Here is a 19649-nt window from a genome sequence, read left to right as displayed (position 1 = left end):
TAGAATTAAAACGAGGAAGGTCTGAAGAACCCCTTCATATATAATTGCGACCATCTTTCCATATTACCAGCTGGAAAGGGAAGGCCCATCTATACAATATATTTTGCTCATAAAAAATATTAAGCAGGGTCTTTAAGGCTCGTCAATAGTCCAATGTGTATTTTAGGAGATCCTAAAAAAAATTGTAGGGGATGACCTTTATAGTCTATGGTTTCTATCTATCTGGCTTTCTTCATAATGTCTTCCGTTATCCTGAAAAAATGGATTTGACAGATAATGTCCTGTGGGTGTTGGGGATGAGCAATGCATGAATCCTGAACCCTATGGTCACATCAATCAATTTCCAGTTCCCTGTCTGCTGGTATATCTAAAAGCTTAGAAAATATAGATTGAATTACTGACCACAGAGATGAATTGAGTACTGGCTCTGGCAGACCCTGGATCCGAATGTTATTTCATTGACTTTGATTTTCTTCATCTAATAATAAAAACAAGGACCCTATTTGTTTAATATGTCACGTAAGCATCTCAGGATGAGAATATAGTTGGATGGACAGATCTGTACACATATCCTGTAAGGCTTTTGTTGGAACAGGCACCTGCTTCAATGTTCGATGGAATTACTGAAGTTCTTCCTTGCAGCTGGTTTTTAGGTGAGTTTTAATACTTTCTAGCTCAAGCTTAGTTGGTAAAGCTCCCAAGTGTTTCTTCCAATCCCATTCTTCAGAATTCAATAGAGCTTCAAATGAGATGAGACCATTAAAGTAGCAAGAAAGCCAGAGCTAGATGTTGGTGTTGAACCTGCAGTCAGGTTTCAATGATGTTTAAAGCTACAACTGTGCAGTCTGAGCATGCTATGTGTGGTCTCTTGGCACTTGGCCAGTCACCCATCTAATGGTAAATTCCCCTATATGCTTACTTAGGAAAAAATATTGGAACACACTGTAAATTTTGAGATAGGGTCAGAGATCTGGGAGGCAGCACATAAAAGCTTATTTTGTACAAGAAAACAAAATACAAAATTATCTTTTGATAGTACCAAACATCAGAGGTTTTCATCTAACTATTTCCTAGCACTACCCTACAGGCTGAGGTTATGGTGCTCACAGAGGAACCCTAGAACTAGAATTCTGGTATTGCCCCTTGGGACCGGTTACTGGGATAGGCTCAATCAACTGCTTAAGTACACCACACGCTACCAGATAGTCTTAAACCCACTCAGTGATTTCCTGGGCCCCCCCATCTCTGGTTTACCCAAATATACCCACAATACAATTTATATAAATGCATTCAAGATGTCCACCTAATGGAATATTTTACTGCATTAGTGAATAATAGGTTGGAAAGATTTGATCGAACCTGCGAAGATCGGAATGTCTACTTCTCACACATGCCAACTTAATGATAAAGAACAGAGTCTATAGAGTCCTCTACTTTTCCCCTACCTTGCCCACATTCCACTTTACTTATTCCTCCCTCCTCTGTTGGTTACTGTTCTGGTACTGAGTTTAATCATATCTTATCTGTATCAACACATAGGAAGCACCTCTGTATATACTCCACATTAAGAATTTTTTAGGACGTTGTTTGTTTTTTCTTTCTTTTTACAATGAAATCAGGTGTTTTGCTCACTGTTGATTGAATTTCTTGCAAAGTTTTATTTAAATATGTCAGGGTTATATATGATACTTTAGATAGCCAACATTTCTGTTATCCCCTCTTGTCTATTTTTGTTTCCCTTCAGCTCCCTGACATTTTGTCCCCTTATACTTTGTTCCAATCTTTTTTATTTGCATTTCCATATAATTGTTTAATAAAAATTACAATTTCAAAAATAAGTCACTACCAGACCTTTTACTGTTTAGACTCTTGGCATACATTAAATGAGTATGATTTAGGCGCCTTAATAACCTAAAGTACCTCATCAGAAATGAATTGGAAGCCTCCCATAAAAGCTGAAGAACTCTTGTGAGCATGAAATATTTCTAAATCTGGGAAGGGAAGTCCGGATGTTCACTATGCCTACTTTCAACTTTGTATCTCCTCAGTGTTCTAGTTTACAAGATCTTTTGTCGGCTCACAGTCTCTTTACCCAATTTAATTTCAGAATTCCAGCAATATTGTGAAAATTTCAAATTTTCCCAATCTCAGTGGGATTGTGGCAACTCAATCTGACAGAATTGTAAACTGAAATAGACACCTATCCTGGAAACCATGGATAAGCCTGAACACACATTCTCAACTACATCTTTATGCACTTTGCTATTGTTTGTTGAGGAATTCCCTCATCCATAAATAAATATAAATGCTGCCTTACTTATTTTTATAAAAATATAAAGTGAAATCACCTATATCCCCATCTTCCTCACCCTTTTTTCCTATTCTTGGTATTTTATATATTTAGAGGTAAAATATATATAAAATACCACCTGGTAACTATATATTTAAAGGTAATATATTTCCCATTTTGGTAGGTGTGAGTGAACCACGCTTACCCCTAGGGTCAATACCTGTTTGAATGATTTTTGGAATTGGCAATTATGTGATGAAACCCTCAAAGTTTTTTTCGGTAAATTTCCTCCTGGCCTCTCAGGTAAGGGCTCTGAAATTTTGGCTGAACAGGGAGTAACACGTTTATCCATCTTTATTTACTTCTCTTCTTGGCATAATTTTTCAGCGATGATAGGTGACCTGTTGTACTGACCCAGAAAGTTTTAGAGAATTCTTCAATATCACAATTTTCTCATCTTGTTACCTCCTTGTGGGAACTTCTCCTGTCCATCGAAAAAAATTGAAATTATCTTCGTGGACACTCAGGAAATGTAGCTTAGTGGGCTCAGGAAGACACCCGGGCTTAGGAAGACACATCATCTTACAATTATATGTAGCTTTGATCATGGGACATCCCAACCATCCGCCTACTTTTTTACCTAATTGGGAGAGGGATCTGAATATCTCTTTCTCTCCTGGTGATGTTTCACATATTTGTACATTCACGTTTAGTTCTATTTACCAAGAATTTGAGTTAAACACAGACAAAAATGTTTTTTTTTTACAACAATGGGAACTGCATCAACATCTAAACTTCAAAGCTTGATTGTAAAATCTCAGAACATTACAAAACTGCTAAAATAAGGATTTTTTTATTTGAAATATATTTCTACAATAACATTTATTTATATAATATATTCCTGCACATAGGATATACCAAAACATTTCCCATTATAAAATATGGTACTCTACTAGAGATTGGAACTATGCCAGTTTGTCACGCATGGGGAGACAGGGCCACTAGGGGGGGCACTATGGCTTGCACAGAAATGATATGAGCCCCGAAAAGGGCCAAGGCGCAGAGTGTAAGCACTAACCAGGTCTTCTCCAGAGCCTTTAGTGGTCAGGATGTTGTGCTTTTGCTTGCTGCCATGTTGCGGTCCTTGCGCACATCAGAGTGGGCAGGAAGAACCGCGGTACCAAATCACAAAGCATAGCCATTGTAAAAGAAGGCTGGGGTCAAGGCAGGCAGCAAGCAAGAGAGGTCAGGTCACAAGCCAGGGGTCAAATACCAGGGATCCAGGAATTAGACACCAGTGACACAGGGTCCACTGTAGACACAGGGAACACAGGAGACACTGAAAGCAACAGGAGGCACAGGTGACACAGAAACAACCACAGACCACAGAGGAAAACTGAAACAGCACAAGGGAATAGGCTGGGAAACAACATACTGGGCAACAATCGGTTAACACAGGAGCTGGACAGGGGAAACACTGAATGAACCATCAGGTGTACAGGAACTTTTCAGCAGAGTTAGGGGGCTTGACACTAGTAGAGACACATTGCAGGAATGCTGAGTGCAGTGTCTAAGCTAGCTAAATAGCCAGAGATGACTAAGAGGCTATTTCCTGATTGGCCTGTGAGATGGGCGAAACTGATAAAACTTGGAAGAGCAGGCACGCCCAGGGTCAACAACTGTCAAGCAAGGTGGGGTGGGGTGAGGGTTTGGGCTTGTTTTGCAGCCAGAGGACCTGGGTACCTTGCAGTAATTGAGTGGACCATAGTTTATTATAGTATTCTTGAGTCAAACATGAGGGAATCGGTGTAACATCTAAAGCTTGGCAAAAATTGGGTCATACAACAGAACAATGATCCCAAGCATGCCAGCAAATTTACAACTGAATGACTTAAAAAGAATCAAGACCTAAACCTGAGAAAAACGCTGTGATCCTCCACATCAATGTGAGAGACTGATAAAGTCATTGACAAAATGATTACTTCAAATTATTGCTGCTAAAAGGTGGTTCTACAAGATATTGAATCATGGGTGTTTTTCTCCATTTTGGCCTAATTTTTGATGAACAAATAATGACATTGTAGAATATGCTGTGTGTTGATTTACACCTGAGGTTAGACTTAAATCATTTTAGAATCTTCTAAAGGATCAGATTATTTCTAAATATGTTCTAAAATGTGAAACCCTAGAATAAGGGTGTATTTTTAATTTTCACATGATTCTGCATGGGTAAAATAACTATTATAAAATGCACACTGTTCACTTAGTACTGCTGCTACTAATTTTAACTAGAAAGAAGCCTTTTATACATTTTGTATCATTTTATCAGTTTTCATTCTGTGAAGAATTGTGAACAACATTGCTGACATCCAGTTAAAGTGGATCAATTACAACATATTTTACTTTATACAAAAGGGTACATAACCCTTTAGTAAAAAAAAATGGGTTTATTTTTTTTTCTTTCTTACCATGGTGGTAAAGACTGAATGGGAAGCCAGCAGTCTCCTGTGATACTTACATCACATATCCTAATAGGTTTCAGGGCTGCACCTTCTGCAGATGCCCACTCTCAAGGGCAGTGAGATCAGCACTTTTTTTCACATTTACAGGAAGAAGCGTCACCTTATCTCACACCTGCACAGTTCGAGATTGGGTGATGTAAGCAGAAGCAGAAAGATGACTCCCACTAGTTCTTCTGCACTGGAACAAAGAAAGAAACTAGGATGGCACAAGACTAAATGGAAGCCTATTGTGGAACGATTGAGAGCTCTGCAAAAGTAAAGTGTCATTTTGTATTTTAAGTTCCAATTTAAATAAATGAGCAGGCACTTAAAGCGTACCTAAACTCAGAATTTTCACTTTACATAAAAGGGTGGACAACCCTTTTATGTAGGGTAAAAATTCAGTTTGTTTTTTTCAGTGCAACACCCTCGCCTAGGAGATCGAGAATGAATAGGAGCATAAAGCCTCCCGGGATACCTATGTACTGGGAGGCTCTTAAGCGCTCCTTCTGTGCATGCCTGAGAATCCTGGGCATACGCAGAAGGAGCATAGGGAAAAATTTTTTGCGCAAAGGAAAATTTTCTTTTTGCGCAAAGGGAAAAATTTGCCAATCTCACGCATGCGCAGTGAGATCATCAATTTTTTTTCCATCCTATGTCACCCTATCTCTCACCTTGGTCGGGTGATGTAAGAAGAAGAACAGGAAGAAGAAGGCGGCACTCAGAGCGGTAGCTCCGGGACAGCTGCTGGGACGATGTAGGACCCGATGCAGGACACCCCCGGAGGGATTGGACTGCCCTGCGGGATTGAAGGTAAGTGGTTTTTTTTTTGGCAGTTTTGAGTTTAGTTACTCTTTAAGAGTGATGGGGTTTTTAAAGAATTGGTCGTTTACATATTTTATCCTAATCTTACAGTACCTTTCCCAGCTGGAAAGTAAAGTAGGCTCAGTATTCAGCTTCAGGTCAATGTGTTACAATACAGGATTGTATTTTGTAAGCAACAACTGAATTGCAATAATTGATGGTATAAATGTTTTACACTTCTTTATTACTAGATAGTAGTGTTCTAGTAATTACCTAGTGTTGGGTTAGCACAATTTATTTAATATCAGTAATGTCTCACCAACAATAATGCTTTACCAGTATATACTGGTATATGTATACCATATATGAGGTCATCCTAAAGGAATGCAGCATATCCTTTAACTGGCATCCTTATAAGGTAAAATGCTGGTTTAAGGGATGATCATTGGTCAGTACTGGTCAAACACTGGCTATTGTCTTAGTTCCTTCCTGAGTAGTTAAAAACACAGTGCCATACCTAATGAGGGAGTCTTGACCAGAAGTAACTGTATGCAACATGTTTTTTGATCATCTGCCAAGCCATTAATTTGGAAGACTCCTTGAATGAATGCAACTCACTTCTGTAGCTAAGTATTTTTGTTATATCTAACTCTTTGTAACTGCATTGTTTTATTTGTTCTATCTGTCTTTATTATTAAATAGTATAAGTCTGTGTGTTATCTCTCTTTGTACACTTCAAATTGAACCCATCAATATTTGCATAAACTGTCACAAAATATATCCGTGACATAACACTTGGTACCAGAAGTGGGGTTTGATGTGTGCAAACTAGAGATATTGATGATAAGATTGATAATTTGACAATTTTGATTGTGTTTGTGCTGATTTATTATTTCATTTTTTGAATTGTAAGTCATAGTGCAATCAGAATAAAATGCAGAAGTTGTTTAGCTGGGGTAAAAGAAAGTTGCAGGATGATCAGAGTGCGAGTCCACTCCCAAGTTGGGTGTCCACATCTGGACAGTGGAACCCAATTGCTCGCGAGTGTAATAAATATGTTGCACCGATCCGATTGGCAGATCCCTGCCAGTCGATGAGGGTATTAGATCTGTCTTGGTATGACAAAAAGGAGCAGAAGGCCGCTGCACAGGTGGGATGGCTGTGTTTTCAGGCGCTCCAAGCTGAGACAGAGAAAAGAGAAAAATTGGAATCTGAACTGCAGGTTGTTACAGAGCAATTATCTCTATTGAGAATGTGTTTGTGTGATAGTGATACGCAGATAGAAGAAGTTGTTTCACAGTTTTCAAAGTATGTAGTTAATGCTGTGAAGAGAAAACAATGTCGTAAGAAACGGCCTCTTACAAGAGAAGGGGCTAAGTTGCATGTTAGAGCATTGATTTCAAGAGGAAAATGGGAGGAGGTTGAACATTGGTCAGGGTCTTCTGAGTCAGATGAAGAAATTGAGATTGAAGAGACAGAAGAATTTGTGAGACCAATAGTAACAACTAGACAGAGACGTGAAGTGAGGGAGAGATTGGGTGGAATGACTGGAACTAATGGTGACACAGACATGAGACCACCACAGGGACCGTCTGCAGAACAGAATGACAGAGGAGACTCGTTCATATACTGCAGGGGAGCTGACTGAGCTAGGACAGAAATATAGACAGATACCTGGAGAAGGAATTTTGACTTGGTTATTGCGAATTTGGGATCAGGGTGGAGACGGTGTGATGCTGACTAATACTGAAGCAATTGGACTGGGAAGTGTATCCTTTGACCCCAGAGTCCGTCTTCAAATGCACAGGGCACGCAATATATATACATATATATATATATATTCTGCAATTAAGCTTTATTTAATCAGAAAACCAATCACACTAAGCTATATGGACTATATAAGACAAATCCTGGAAAAATTAAACATAAAAGTATTATGCAGCTAGAAACGCATGAATGCTTTGACTGCAAAAAGTCAGGCAGATTACAGGATCTGGAAAGCTGCAATGCAAAAGCAAAGTAAATCACAGCATGCCAGAATGTCAAAGAGGAAACAGAAAAGTATGTTTTTTAATCTAAAAATGGTGTCTCGTCTGTACAGGCATGGTGTGTTGGCTTACACACCACATGACCAATGACAAAAAGGTAAAGCAAAACAGAACATTTACCTACAACTAATGGACAGATAATAAAATCAGAAAGTATTCTACTGTCCTATTTCTCAGGATATTACCAGAAATATTTGTGCGGGAAATGTTTTTCATGTGCCTGAACCTGAAAGCCACCTGTCAGCAACCTCTTTTGTCATAAATTTGTCAACCTTTTGAAACTCACTAAGAAAGGTAACATGGTAACATTTCAAGGTGATAGTTGTTTCATGACAAAAGGGGACTGCTTGCTTGCAAATTGCAGTAAAATGGTTAAAATAACCATAAACATTCAAATTGCTTCCGCACTTGGCATGGACATCTTGGGCACAGAAGTCCTGACACAATAAAAAAGATAGTTTAGAATAACTATGCAAGTGGTATAAAAATATAAAAGTGTGATTAGATAATGACATGTACAAGTTGCATTAGGGACAATGACAAGAAAACCTTATTCAAATCAGAGCAACAGCAGGCTTCAAATTTCTGGTCTAAATTCATTAGATTTCTGTGGTGCAATGAAAAGACGAAGTGTTAGAAAAGTTAGTATCTAACTCAAGTATGCAATATAGAAAATATGTCAGAATACAGAGACTTGTGCACAGACTGAATATAAGAGTGGTGTGACATAAGCTATTTTTAGAAAACCTGGGATTAGGTTCCAGACAACTGTACTATATAGCCCAGAAAAAAACAGGGTTGCAGAGGGAATATATCAGACACTCTTTGTGAGTGGAAGCCTGCTTTTTGATGTGGATATGCCAACCACATACTATGAAAAGTACTACCATGGTTCCATCTCCAAAATCGCTTACCGGGAAAACCAATAGAGAAAACCCCATATGAACTGTGGGATACATAAAAAATGTTGGGAGTAGATGATTGGGGCAGAAGCCATCTGGGAAGTGCTGGTGTGCTCCTACCTACCAGCTGGCTGTGAAGTGCCTCCATATGGGTATATGGTTGTCAAGCCTAGATATACAGGCACAGGCCACCCTAGTGCAACAGAACCATCGGCTTGTAGGATCCAGGGTTATTTCCCTCCCTTGGACCCCACTACAAAAGAATGTGCTGGGGAGATTCGGAGCCAGTAGAGACAGCTGCACAACATACACACAGGGGAAAGCAGGAATACAGAGCCCAGCCACATCGATCCATGTGGAAGACTCTATGCATATGGATAATTTGCAAGATACAGGTGAGGAATGGGACTGGAATTCACACCTTGAGAGATGAGTTGGAACAGGGCATAGCATGCTTGGAGGCAAGGTCCAAAATAGAGTTTCAGACCCTGCTCCAATCTCTCCAAAAGGTGCCTTTAATTACAGCCTCCCTTATAGTAACGAGATGGGTTTGGCCAAAAAATGCAACCACATGGTGACAGGTAACGCAGCATGAAGTACAAATCCGCAAGATATTTTGCTGCAAGGTGATATAGAGAATAGAAATCATTAAAATATTATTTTATAAGAGGGCTATGGGGATAAATGCAGTAGACTGCTGGCTAAAGGTTTAAATGCTTGTCTACATTTATTTCCTTAGTACAAACCACACAGGGATTCACCTCTTCGCCAAGATATTATACATACATTCTATCAGTACTATAAAGAATTATATAATTTACCTTTGCCTGTTGCATCTTTGGAAGCAGTACAGCAATATATTGCAGATAAAGCATTACCAGATTTATCTGAGGAAACATTATCTGCTTTAGAAGCCCCATTTAAAGAAGTAGAAGTAGTAGTTGTTCTTACAAACATTGCAGTCATCACGTGGTATCTGGCTTTTTTCGAATTTTAGTAGATGCTGTCCCTCTATTTACTTGTTACTGGGGCAGAGCACTGGGCTCATAGATATTGGAAGAAGATACTGAGAAATTATTTATTTTGACACATAAACTTTCTTTTTCATGTAAGGGACAAGAAAACATTTCACAATTCTGCCATTTTGGAAAGGATGCCCTGTAGACTTCAAAAATAGGTACTGGACTTGGATAATTGCTGAAGGTGCAATTGTCATAGAGGTTCTATGCTTCATATTTGGCGGGAATGGATGAAGTTTCATAAATGTTGGGACAAAATATAAAATATATATGATTTATCTTATACAACATCAATGCTAAATACCTCCCAAATTACTTAACTATCAATGCTGCCGGGATCCTTTAAGTCTATAAAAAGATGCTCTAAGACTTTTTTAAAGGCTGCAAGAATTATTAATTCTAAATATTGTACTGTATTATAATATACTGTATACGTATTGTTGGTCCAGAGGAAGGCAAAAAAACCCTGTTACAATTTATTTCAACAGGGGAAAAATTTCTTCCTATTCCCGTGACGCAATTGGATGTTCCTTGAATCAACAGTTTCTGTTGACTTTATTTAAAACATTAATACACAGTTACATTATGTGCTTTTAGAAAAACATCCAGCTTTTTCATAAAGCAATCTATAGTGATAGCTGAAACTACTTCCTGAGGGAGCCGATTCCACATTTTCACAGACCTTACAGTGAAGAATCCCTTCCTCATCCAGAGATTAAACTTTTTTTCCTCCAGACGCAAAGAGTGCTCTCTTGTTCTTTGTAATGATCTCAAAGTGAATAATTGGCAAGAGAGTTCTTTATATGGACCATTTATAAATTTATACAGGGTGATCATATCCCCCTTAAATGTCTCTTCTCAAGGGAGAATAGATTCAGTTCAGCTAATCTCTCCTCATAGCTGAGCTCCTCCATTCCTTTTGTTATAGATTAGTTGCCCTTTTCTGCACTCTCTCCAATATTATAATATTATTATATTATATTATACTCTTTCCAATAGCATATTATTATTAAGTCTATGACCTACCAAAACCCAGAGGTCCATCTGGATGCGGACTTTATGCCAGTTCTCTGGGATACTGTGTCAAATGTTTTTTCAATGTCCAAGTGAAGTATATCAACTGCTACTCCACTGTCTAGCTGTTAACTTACTTCCATCAGGTCCTGTGATTTATCAACCTTAATTTTAGCCAACTGTTTTTCAGTCATATCAAATTTGAGCCATTGAGGCTCGTTTAAGGCAGCGACAATGCTATTAGCAATTTGGACTTGAGCTCTGTCATTTGTCTTTGTGTACACAGAGCTAAAAACTGTTTTGTAAATCCTTCTTTTCTTTATTTTATTTATTTTATTTCTTCTTTTCAACCCTGAGATGTGGCCCACATGCTCAGATGTTTTTATTGATATTAATATGTTTTTAAAAAAAGTTGGGGGGTTACCTTACTTTTTTTTGCAATTTGTTTTTCATTTTGAAGTTTCGCACATTTTATTTCCATTTTACATGATCCTTCATTTTTATATTTTTGGAATGCCCTTATCTTTTTCATTATGGATTTTTTAATATTATTTGTGAGCCACATAGGTTTTAATTTTAGCCTTTTCAAACTTATTACCCATTGGAATATATTTTTCAGTGTGTTGGTATATATCAGACTGGAAACATTCTCACTTCTGTTCTTTGAGGACAATATTGTCTCCAAGTCCAAGTAATAGAGAGCCCCCCCCCCCCCCTAATAATAGAGGATTTGCAGAATTTAATTTCTAGTTGGGGCTTCTGTAAACTGTACCATAAAATTATCTTGTATTAAATTCATCGTAGTGAAAGTTGATGGTCATATTGATAAATATAATGTGATTTGGTCTCCATGTGCGGTATTCAAAGACTCTCCTAAAATGATATCCATCTTGAAGTAAATGTTGAGGTATAAAGTGTTTCTGTCTTTTCTGTTTCCTCTTCCCACCCTCCCTCTTCAGTATGTTTTCATTATGGAGTAAGTTGCATATTTTTACATGTACTGTATTTTTATTAAATAAAAAGAGTGAATACAAAAAATGTTGAAAGGAAAGCTTATGTATACCTTACAAAAGAAAAATGTACAAAATGGGACGCATGTTCAAAAGAAGGTGTACTTGTCTATTACAGTAAGTCTCTAAAAGGATAAAGAATTTTACATCAAGACACAACCAGTGTTACAGCCAGCAAAAGTGTGAATATTGATGAAAGTTTAGTTTTCAGAAAACACACAAACTGTTCATTTTGAGGAAAAATCCACACTTGTGACATAAGAAAAACAAGAATAATATAATAAGAATAGAAATTGATGCAAATAATTTGAAAACTAAAGCTAAACTACAAGTGACTTCAGTCAGAAGATCAGAAAAAAGCCATAAAGGCTGGCTATACCAGGTGAGCATTTGTCTTACTCATATTGTTTACACATCTGTTCAGACTGAGCCAGGCTCATGGAATGAGATGCAAAAACTACTACCTCATGAAAAGCAAATGTGGACTATAGCTGCTGATGAAGAGGTGGCATCACGAGATGAACTCCAGACATTGACTCTTTCAGAGCTACCTTAAGGTAAATGTGCTATTGGATGTAAATGGGTTTTAAAACAAAATGTTTAACCAGCTTGAACAAGTTGAATCAATTCAACAGGCCAAAGGAGTAAGCACAACCATGAATACAGCTTATCTAAAGTTGGAAGAAGGTCTTCTCTCATCTAATTAATAGTACTCATCTAATAAATAGTACAGACAAGCAGTGTGAGGTTATGTTGAATAAAAGTCATAAGTCCATCAAGTCCAACCAGTAGGGAAATAAACATACCAGTAGGGAAATAAACATCCCAACTATAGGGTTTTATATCCCAGATATAAAACCCTATAGTTGGTCCAGAGGAAGGCAAAACTCCTGGTACAATTTGCTTTAACAAGGGAAAAAAATTCCTTCCTAATTCCATGAGGCAATCGGGTGTTCCCTGGATCAACAGTCACTATTATTTTTACTTTAAAGCTTTAATCCCCAGTTATATTCTGTGCTTCCAGAAATCATCCAGCTTTTTCTTAAAGAAATCTATAGTAGTCGCTAAAACTACTGAGGGAGCCGATTCCACATTTTTACAGACCTTACAGCAAAGAATTCCTTCCTTATCTGGAGCTTAAACTTCTTTTCCTCCAGACGCAAAGAGTGCCCTCTTGTTCCTTGTAATGATCCTTAAGTGAATAAAGGGGAAGAGAGTTCTCTATATGGACCGTTTAAATATTTTTGTACAGGGTGATCATATCCCCCCTTAAATGTCTCTTATCAAGGGGGAACAGGTTCAGTTCAGCTAATCTCTCCTCATAGCTGAGCTCCTCCATTCTTTTTATTAGTTTAGTTGCCCTTCTCTGCACTCAATTCCACAATGTCCTTTTGTGAACTGGTGCCCAGAATTGGACTGCATATTCCAGATGTGGTCTGACCAATGCTTTGTACAGGGGCAGAGTTATGTCTCCATCTCTGCAGACTATTCCTCTTTTATTACAAGAAAGTACTTTACTAGCTTTAGATATTGCAGCTTGGCATTTCATGCTGTTAATAAGTCTATGATCTACCAGAACCCCCAAATCCTTTTCCATTTCTGACTCCACCAAATGTGTTCCCCCTAGACAGTATGAAGCATGCATGTTGTTAGCCCCCAAGTGCATAACTCGGCTGCCCAATCACACAGTACATCCAGGTCTGCTTGTAGATTATAGACATCCTATATGGACTTAATTCCATTACCTAGTTTGGTGTCATCTGCAAACACAGAAATGGTCCTTTTATTCCCAAACTCTATATCATTTATAAAGATGTTAAACAGTAAAGGTCCCAACACTGAACCCTGTGGTACACCACCAATAACCTTACTATCAGAGTATGATACAGAGTATGAATCATTGATTACAACTCTCTGGAAGTGATCTTTAAGCCAGTTCTCTATCCATATACAAATTGACTTTTGTAAACCTATTAACCCTAACTTGCAAATTAATCATCTGTGGGGTACAGTGTCAAATGCTTTAGCAAAGTCCAAGTACACTATATCAACTGCTTTTCCACTCTCTACCTGTTTACTTACTTCCTCATAAAAAGAGAAAAAATTTGTTTGACAACATGCACGCATGGGTAAACCACGTCAGATAGACTGGAATGCAATCAAAAGAGTAATGAGTTATCTGAAACACACAAAAGATTTGTAAAATTGTCAGCACGTGGTGAATTAAATCTCACAGGATATGTGAACTATGATTGGGCAGGTGACCACAATCCACAAGTGGTTACCTATTCAGATTAGGAAACAATCCTTTATCTGGGTCCAGCAAGTAACAGACCTAAGTGGCGCTGTCTTCTACAGAGGCAGAAAACATCCTTGCTGTATATGACAATCAAGAAATCGTTTGGTTGCAGCAGTTACCCCACTGGGGAGGCGCACTGACCAGAGCTGCGAACCACGTTGGAACTGCAGGCTCAAGGTGGTGGGCAGGTTGTCTCTAAACACAACTCGCCCACTATCCCATCATAGGCTCAGACCTTGGATGGGAGAGTGGGGGCGGGTTCTGGTATCATGACTCTGGGGGAAGCTTCTTCCCCTTTGAGTGACACATATGCGGGGGTGTAGTGGGTGTAATGTTTACATAGATAGTACCATGCCCCCTCTTCTTTTTTTTACGACTACACCCCTCCCCTATTTAATGTACAGCACTGCGTAATATGTTGGCATTATATAAATCATGTTTATTATTAATACTAATAATAATATTAACCAGTGGGAAGATTAATGGAAGAACCAAGCATATTGATGTCAATATGCAGAAAGTGATTATGGGTACATACAGACAGAAGAAAGATGATTTTTGATGTTATGATGAACCACTTACAGGAAATAGATTTGTAGATTTTAGATGTTGATTTTAGATTTTAGTAGGTTTTAGATTACAGATGTGGCTAACATAAATAGTAGTTGTTGAGTGGGGGTGTTAGAATATGGGTTTGTACTTTGAAAGCAACAACTGTATTGCTGTTGTAAATGTTTTACACTTTTTGTCACTAGATGGCAGTGTTCTAGTAATTACCTAGGCATGATGCAGTATCCTGTGTATGCTTTTGTCTTGTTAATAAAGTTCACATTGTGAGGGGACGGTCTGCCTATTTGCTTAGCCACAGATTGGTCCTTTTACGTCACAATGTCAATTGCAAACCAAACTTTGGCCATTAAAGTAGAACTAAACTGAAAACAAAAAAACACACTTACCTTTAATCCCGCTGATCCCTCTATGGCGCTGGCCCTTCCCTCGGTCCGGTCCCACATCGTCCTGGAATTCCTCTTCATCCCAGCGCTGAGGAAGCATCAGGTGACACCACCATCAGTCTTCTTTTCGATCTTCTTGTCACCTTGGCATGTCACCCAATCTGGCACTGCGCAATAAAAAAAAAAAAAAAAAAGGGAGCCGATCTCAGGGCACACGCGTGATATCTGCTTCTCTTTCCCTTAATAGAAAAAAAATGCCCCTTCTGTCTGAGATTAAGGTCTGCACAGAAGGAGCACCCAGAGTAAACATGTTAACCCAGCCAAGGCTAAGTACTCAGATGGAATGGTGATCAAGACTGAATGTGAGTGCAGAGACTTCCGGGATACCTACATCACGCATCTGTTCAGTCTTGATCGCCACTGCACCTGTGTACTTAGCCTTAGGCTAGGTAAACACGGTCACCCTGGGTGCTCCTTCTGTGCATGCCTTAATCTCAGACATGCGCAGAAGGAATTTTTTCCTATTAAGGTAAAGAGACGCTGATATCACACATGCGCAGTGATAGGTAGGTAAACACGTGCAATGGTTCTCGTCCCATTATTGACTCAGGGCTGATATCGGATGAGAATCTTGTGTGTGTACAGCACTCGTCGTCCATTGTCAGAACAACCGTCCTGGCTGATCCATGGACGATTGACAGCAATCGTAATGCAAGTGAAGTGGGGAGAGCACAGCGGGGTGACACTCTGTTGTTTTCCCCCTTCCCTCTCCATAGAGCTCGTTTATGCATCGTGCAGCCGTTTGTCAATGGAAAAGATTGTGAAAGATACTTTCCAACTACAAATATTGCACATGTGTGCGTAACCTTAGTGTTTAGATAGCTTGCCAGCTTTCTAATGGTTGTGCAGATGTAAAAGCTCTTGAGTTGTTCATAGTAATGGTGTTGCAAAAAATGTTTATGGATGGTTAAATTCTTCATTGAAAAATATAGTGATGGCATCCATGAGTGAAGCATTATTCAGACATTTATATACATCAAATACCTTATCCATGTATTCATACTCCTATATACTGACCAAAGGTGTATTTATGTGTGGACAGATCTATCACAGCTATAAAATATATATATATATATATATATATATATATATATATATAGACTTCAATAGATTTGAATCTTGCTAATGAATAAACAGAAATGTTGAGGTTAATTTGAGTAAACAGAACAGGAATAAAAGTATTAAATTATAAAAGATTTTCATAGGTGAAACCAATTATTGGGATTACAATGGTTACAGAATGCTAACTAGTAACAACATTTTGCTCTTTACATTGTATGAGAACAATTGCTCTCAAGCTTTAGTTCTCAATACGGTTTTAGTTTTGCTGAGTGTGAATATCACAGACAAGTTTCTTTCTAGGGCATCCCAGCCAAAAAAAAAATAGATTATCTATCTACTATGGTAATAATATATTTCTGCTTAAAAGAAGAAAATGAGGATATTGTGCCCCTTGAATAACAGCTCTCATTTCATCCCTTTTTGCTCACGACCCTTGTCATCCCTCCCTCCATCCCTCCTATATGTATTCCTCCCCATTCTCCTCCTCCCTATCTTTTTCCCTCTCTCTATTCAGCAGTCCACAATCCCTCTGCTTGATTCCACAAGTGATGAGTTGGTGCTGCTGCACAGATACAGGCTGAGATCACTGCAAGGGAACATTCTCACACCTCCTTCATGTACTGACCATGGACTGATGGGCTGAACCTTAATGCTTTTTGCTGTTATATTTTGTTACTTTGGATTTTCCCTATCTATACAGAAGAAGGAAGCTACTTATCATGACAGGTATTCAGGCAATATTCTATTACTTGCTAGCAGATCTTTGTGCACAGGTGACAGGTGGAGCTCACTTTGGCAGCACTGAAGTGGTCTCAGATGTCAACCTGTCCAGCCCTGGAGATTTGGAGTCTTCTGAACCCCCCCAGACAGCTGAGGGGTGCAGGGGGTATTTTGATGTCATGGGGCAATGGGACCCCCCATTTAACTGCAGCTCAGGGGATTTTCTCTACTGCTGTGGTACTTGTGGCTTCAGGTATTGCTGTAAGTTCAAAGAAGCAAAACTGGATCAGAGCATCTGCACAAACTATGACAGACCCATCTGGCTGCAGCCAGGAAAGACCCCTCCAAAGATTGACGACCCCCTTCACGACCCGACCAGGGATAAAACCAATTTAATTGTCTACATCATATGTGGAGTTGTAGCTGTCATGGTCCTCGTTGGAATATTCACTAAACTTGGACTGGAGAAAGCTCACAGACCTCAGAGGGAGAATATGTCAAGGTTGGTCGCCCTCTTGCTATTAGGTCAAGCATTCTTGTTTACCTTTTTATGATCTGACGCATTGTTCTGCACCTGACGCTACCCACTATTTACTAAAGGGCTGCTACATTGTAGCTATGACAAAGCTTTGCCATTGACATCAGACTATGTCCTGTAAACATGTCATCAGCAATGCATTGCAAATACTACAATTGTGTTAGGGGAAGCAGGGTTTGCTGCACCAGTTCAACACCTCTACATATACAATATTATTTTTTCATAGCTTAACTGTGATAAAAACAAATATACCACCCACACAGCAGCTGCACAAATCGCCTGATTTGCAGCCATGGATATCTGGTTCAGTTGCATGCTATACATATTGTGGAATTTGCAGTATGTTGGACTGGTGCTATGGAGATCCACCTGCTTGGTGTGTATTTAGGTTAAACTCCATTCATTTCAAATCCATCCCTCTGTGCTGAGATTTTATTTGAACTCACACCCTTTATTATTTCAGTAGTCTGTTGTGTATGCTGCATGTGAGGGTTTCCAGGTTATTCTTATGCTAGGTAATTATTACAACACAGAGGGGGTGGAGGAGTAAAAGTGGAACACAGAGGGACACAGACATGAATCCATGCTATAGATACAATAATATGCTTTGATAAATAGCATTCAGGGACAAATAGCTGAAAGAAAAAGAGCTATAGGCACAAAGAAAGACAATCATAAACTAAGAGATCTGTGTGGGCATTGGGCACATTGACAGTATGGGACAAAAGCCCATTTTTAACGTCATCTTAAAATTCAGATCGTGTCAGCTTCTGTGTGAAGACATAACGTATTTTTAACTTCTCAGTTCTCTATGATTCATTATGCTAATCTTAACCACTAGATAGCAGATGGAAATATGTGGTTGGAGTTAAAAGGATTTGACTTTGAACTGAAATTAGCATTTTTTTAAATCTATTTATATGTCCATCTTATATCTTTTGTGCATTTTTGTTTATTTAATAATCGTTTTTGCTTGTAAATGTTTACCGCTATATAAAATCTAGGGCCGTGCGACACTAGTAATCCTGTTGCTGATGGCATTTTACCAGAGGATCTCTAAGAGAGCACTCATCTGTTCCTATGGTGTTTTTCTCCCTGTGGCTCTACCAACGAGGTGTCGCACTGTCGTTGCTCCTTTTCTGGTGAGCAAAATTTTCAGGGCCCTTTGTCAGATAACCACCAATGGCACAATATTTTTTATTCACTGTTATTTATAAAGAGGCAACATGGTATGCAGCACTGTATAATAAATTAAAGTCACAGATGAGAAACTCTATGAATTCTATTTTAAATCAAAGAGGTGTGAGATAGTTTACATTAGGTGGGGGGAAGAATATAATATAGCTAGATGGACATTCCATTGATTAGGATATGATTCACTGCCATATTTAGGCTGTCATCATCGTTGCCATCAAAGAAACAGAATCCAGTAAATCCTACCTAATATTTGGAGGGACAAGTGGTCTATATCAATGTTATAATATATACTGACTTTTAACAACTGGAAAGATTCTTTTGTTTGAAATTGAAAAAAATAAATTAATAAAGGGACTAAAACATGACTTTTGGTCACTCCTGGTACCTGCAGTTGGCATGCTGTATTTGTCCCTCCTAAGTTACATCCATAGGCGAGGATTAGATGCTTTTTTGAATTGTTTTACTGCTCAAAACTGCCTGCAAAAAAATGCTTAATGTTGACCTGAATGGATCCATTCACTATCCTTTATTTAAGAAGTTAAAGGCAGAAGCATTGCTATACGTTTTATTCAGAAGATACGTGTAACATTCAGGTGCAGATAGCTACTAGATTGTAAGCTCTTCGGGGCAGGGTCCTCTCCTCCTGTATCACTGTGTGTATTAGTCTGTCATTTGCAATCCCTATTTATTGTACAGCGCTACGTAATATGTTGGCGCTATATAAATCCTGTTTAATAATAATAATAATAATAATAATAATAGCTGCCCTTTCCACCTCCATAGATATGAATTAGTGTGACTTGTAAGTGCTTTTACAAGTGTTTTTATGCATTTGCAAAGATTTTGTTTTTTTTGCTAGGCTTTTGCAGCCGCTTGCAAACACTTGCACAGGCATTTGTTAATGCCTGAAAAAGCCTAGTAGTGACAATCTGTTAATGCTCCCAAATGTAAATATACAAAAGGGTAGTACTATACTGTATTCATACGGTGCTTCCTCCAATATATTGTCTATTTTCTCCCAGGTTCATTCACGTCTATAGTGAATTGAAAATGAATGATTCACTATATCTCAGATTCAAACCTTTTTTTGTTTTTTTCTTGTACCCCAATTAGAAACACATACACTGATTTCCCTTTGGTCATCTGTTGTCCTCTGGGAATTTATTAATTTAGGAAATTTTATTAAATGCCTTATCCTCCTGGTCAAGTTGGACTGGAGAGAAAATAGATTT

General features: G+C 38.5%; 1 protein-coding gene across 1 annotated transcript in view; it reads left to right on the top strand.

Moving 5' to 3' along the window:
- Nucleotides 1-16507: 16507 nt before the first annotated feature.
- SHISA9 (shisa family member 9) overlaps nucleotides 16508-19649 on the top strand; it is a 366487-nt gene continuing 363345 nt past the window's right edge. The window contains exon 1 of the mRNA XM_072418984.1: nucleotides 16508-17184. Coding sequence (XP_072275085.1) covers nucleotides 16682-17184 — 503 coding nt within the window. The 5' untranslated portion in view covers nucleotides 16508-16681. The remainder of the gene's footprint in view (nucleotides 17185-19649) is intronic.

Source organism: Pyxicephalus adspersus, chromosome 7, assembly GCF_032062135.1.
Source record: "Pyxicephalus adspersus chromosome 7, UCB_Pads_2.0, whole genome shotgun sequence".
In the NCBI taxonomy this organism is placed as follows: Eukaryota; Metazoa; Chordata; class Amphibia; order Anura; family Pyxicephalidae; genus Pyxicephalus; species Pyxicephalus adspersus.
The sequence above is the reverse complement of the archived record's forward strand: the minus strand, read 5'-3'. Positions and strand labels throughout refer to the sequence as shown.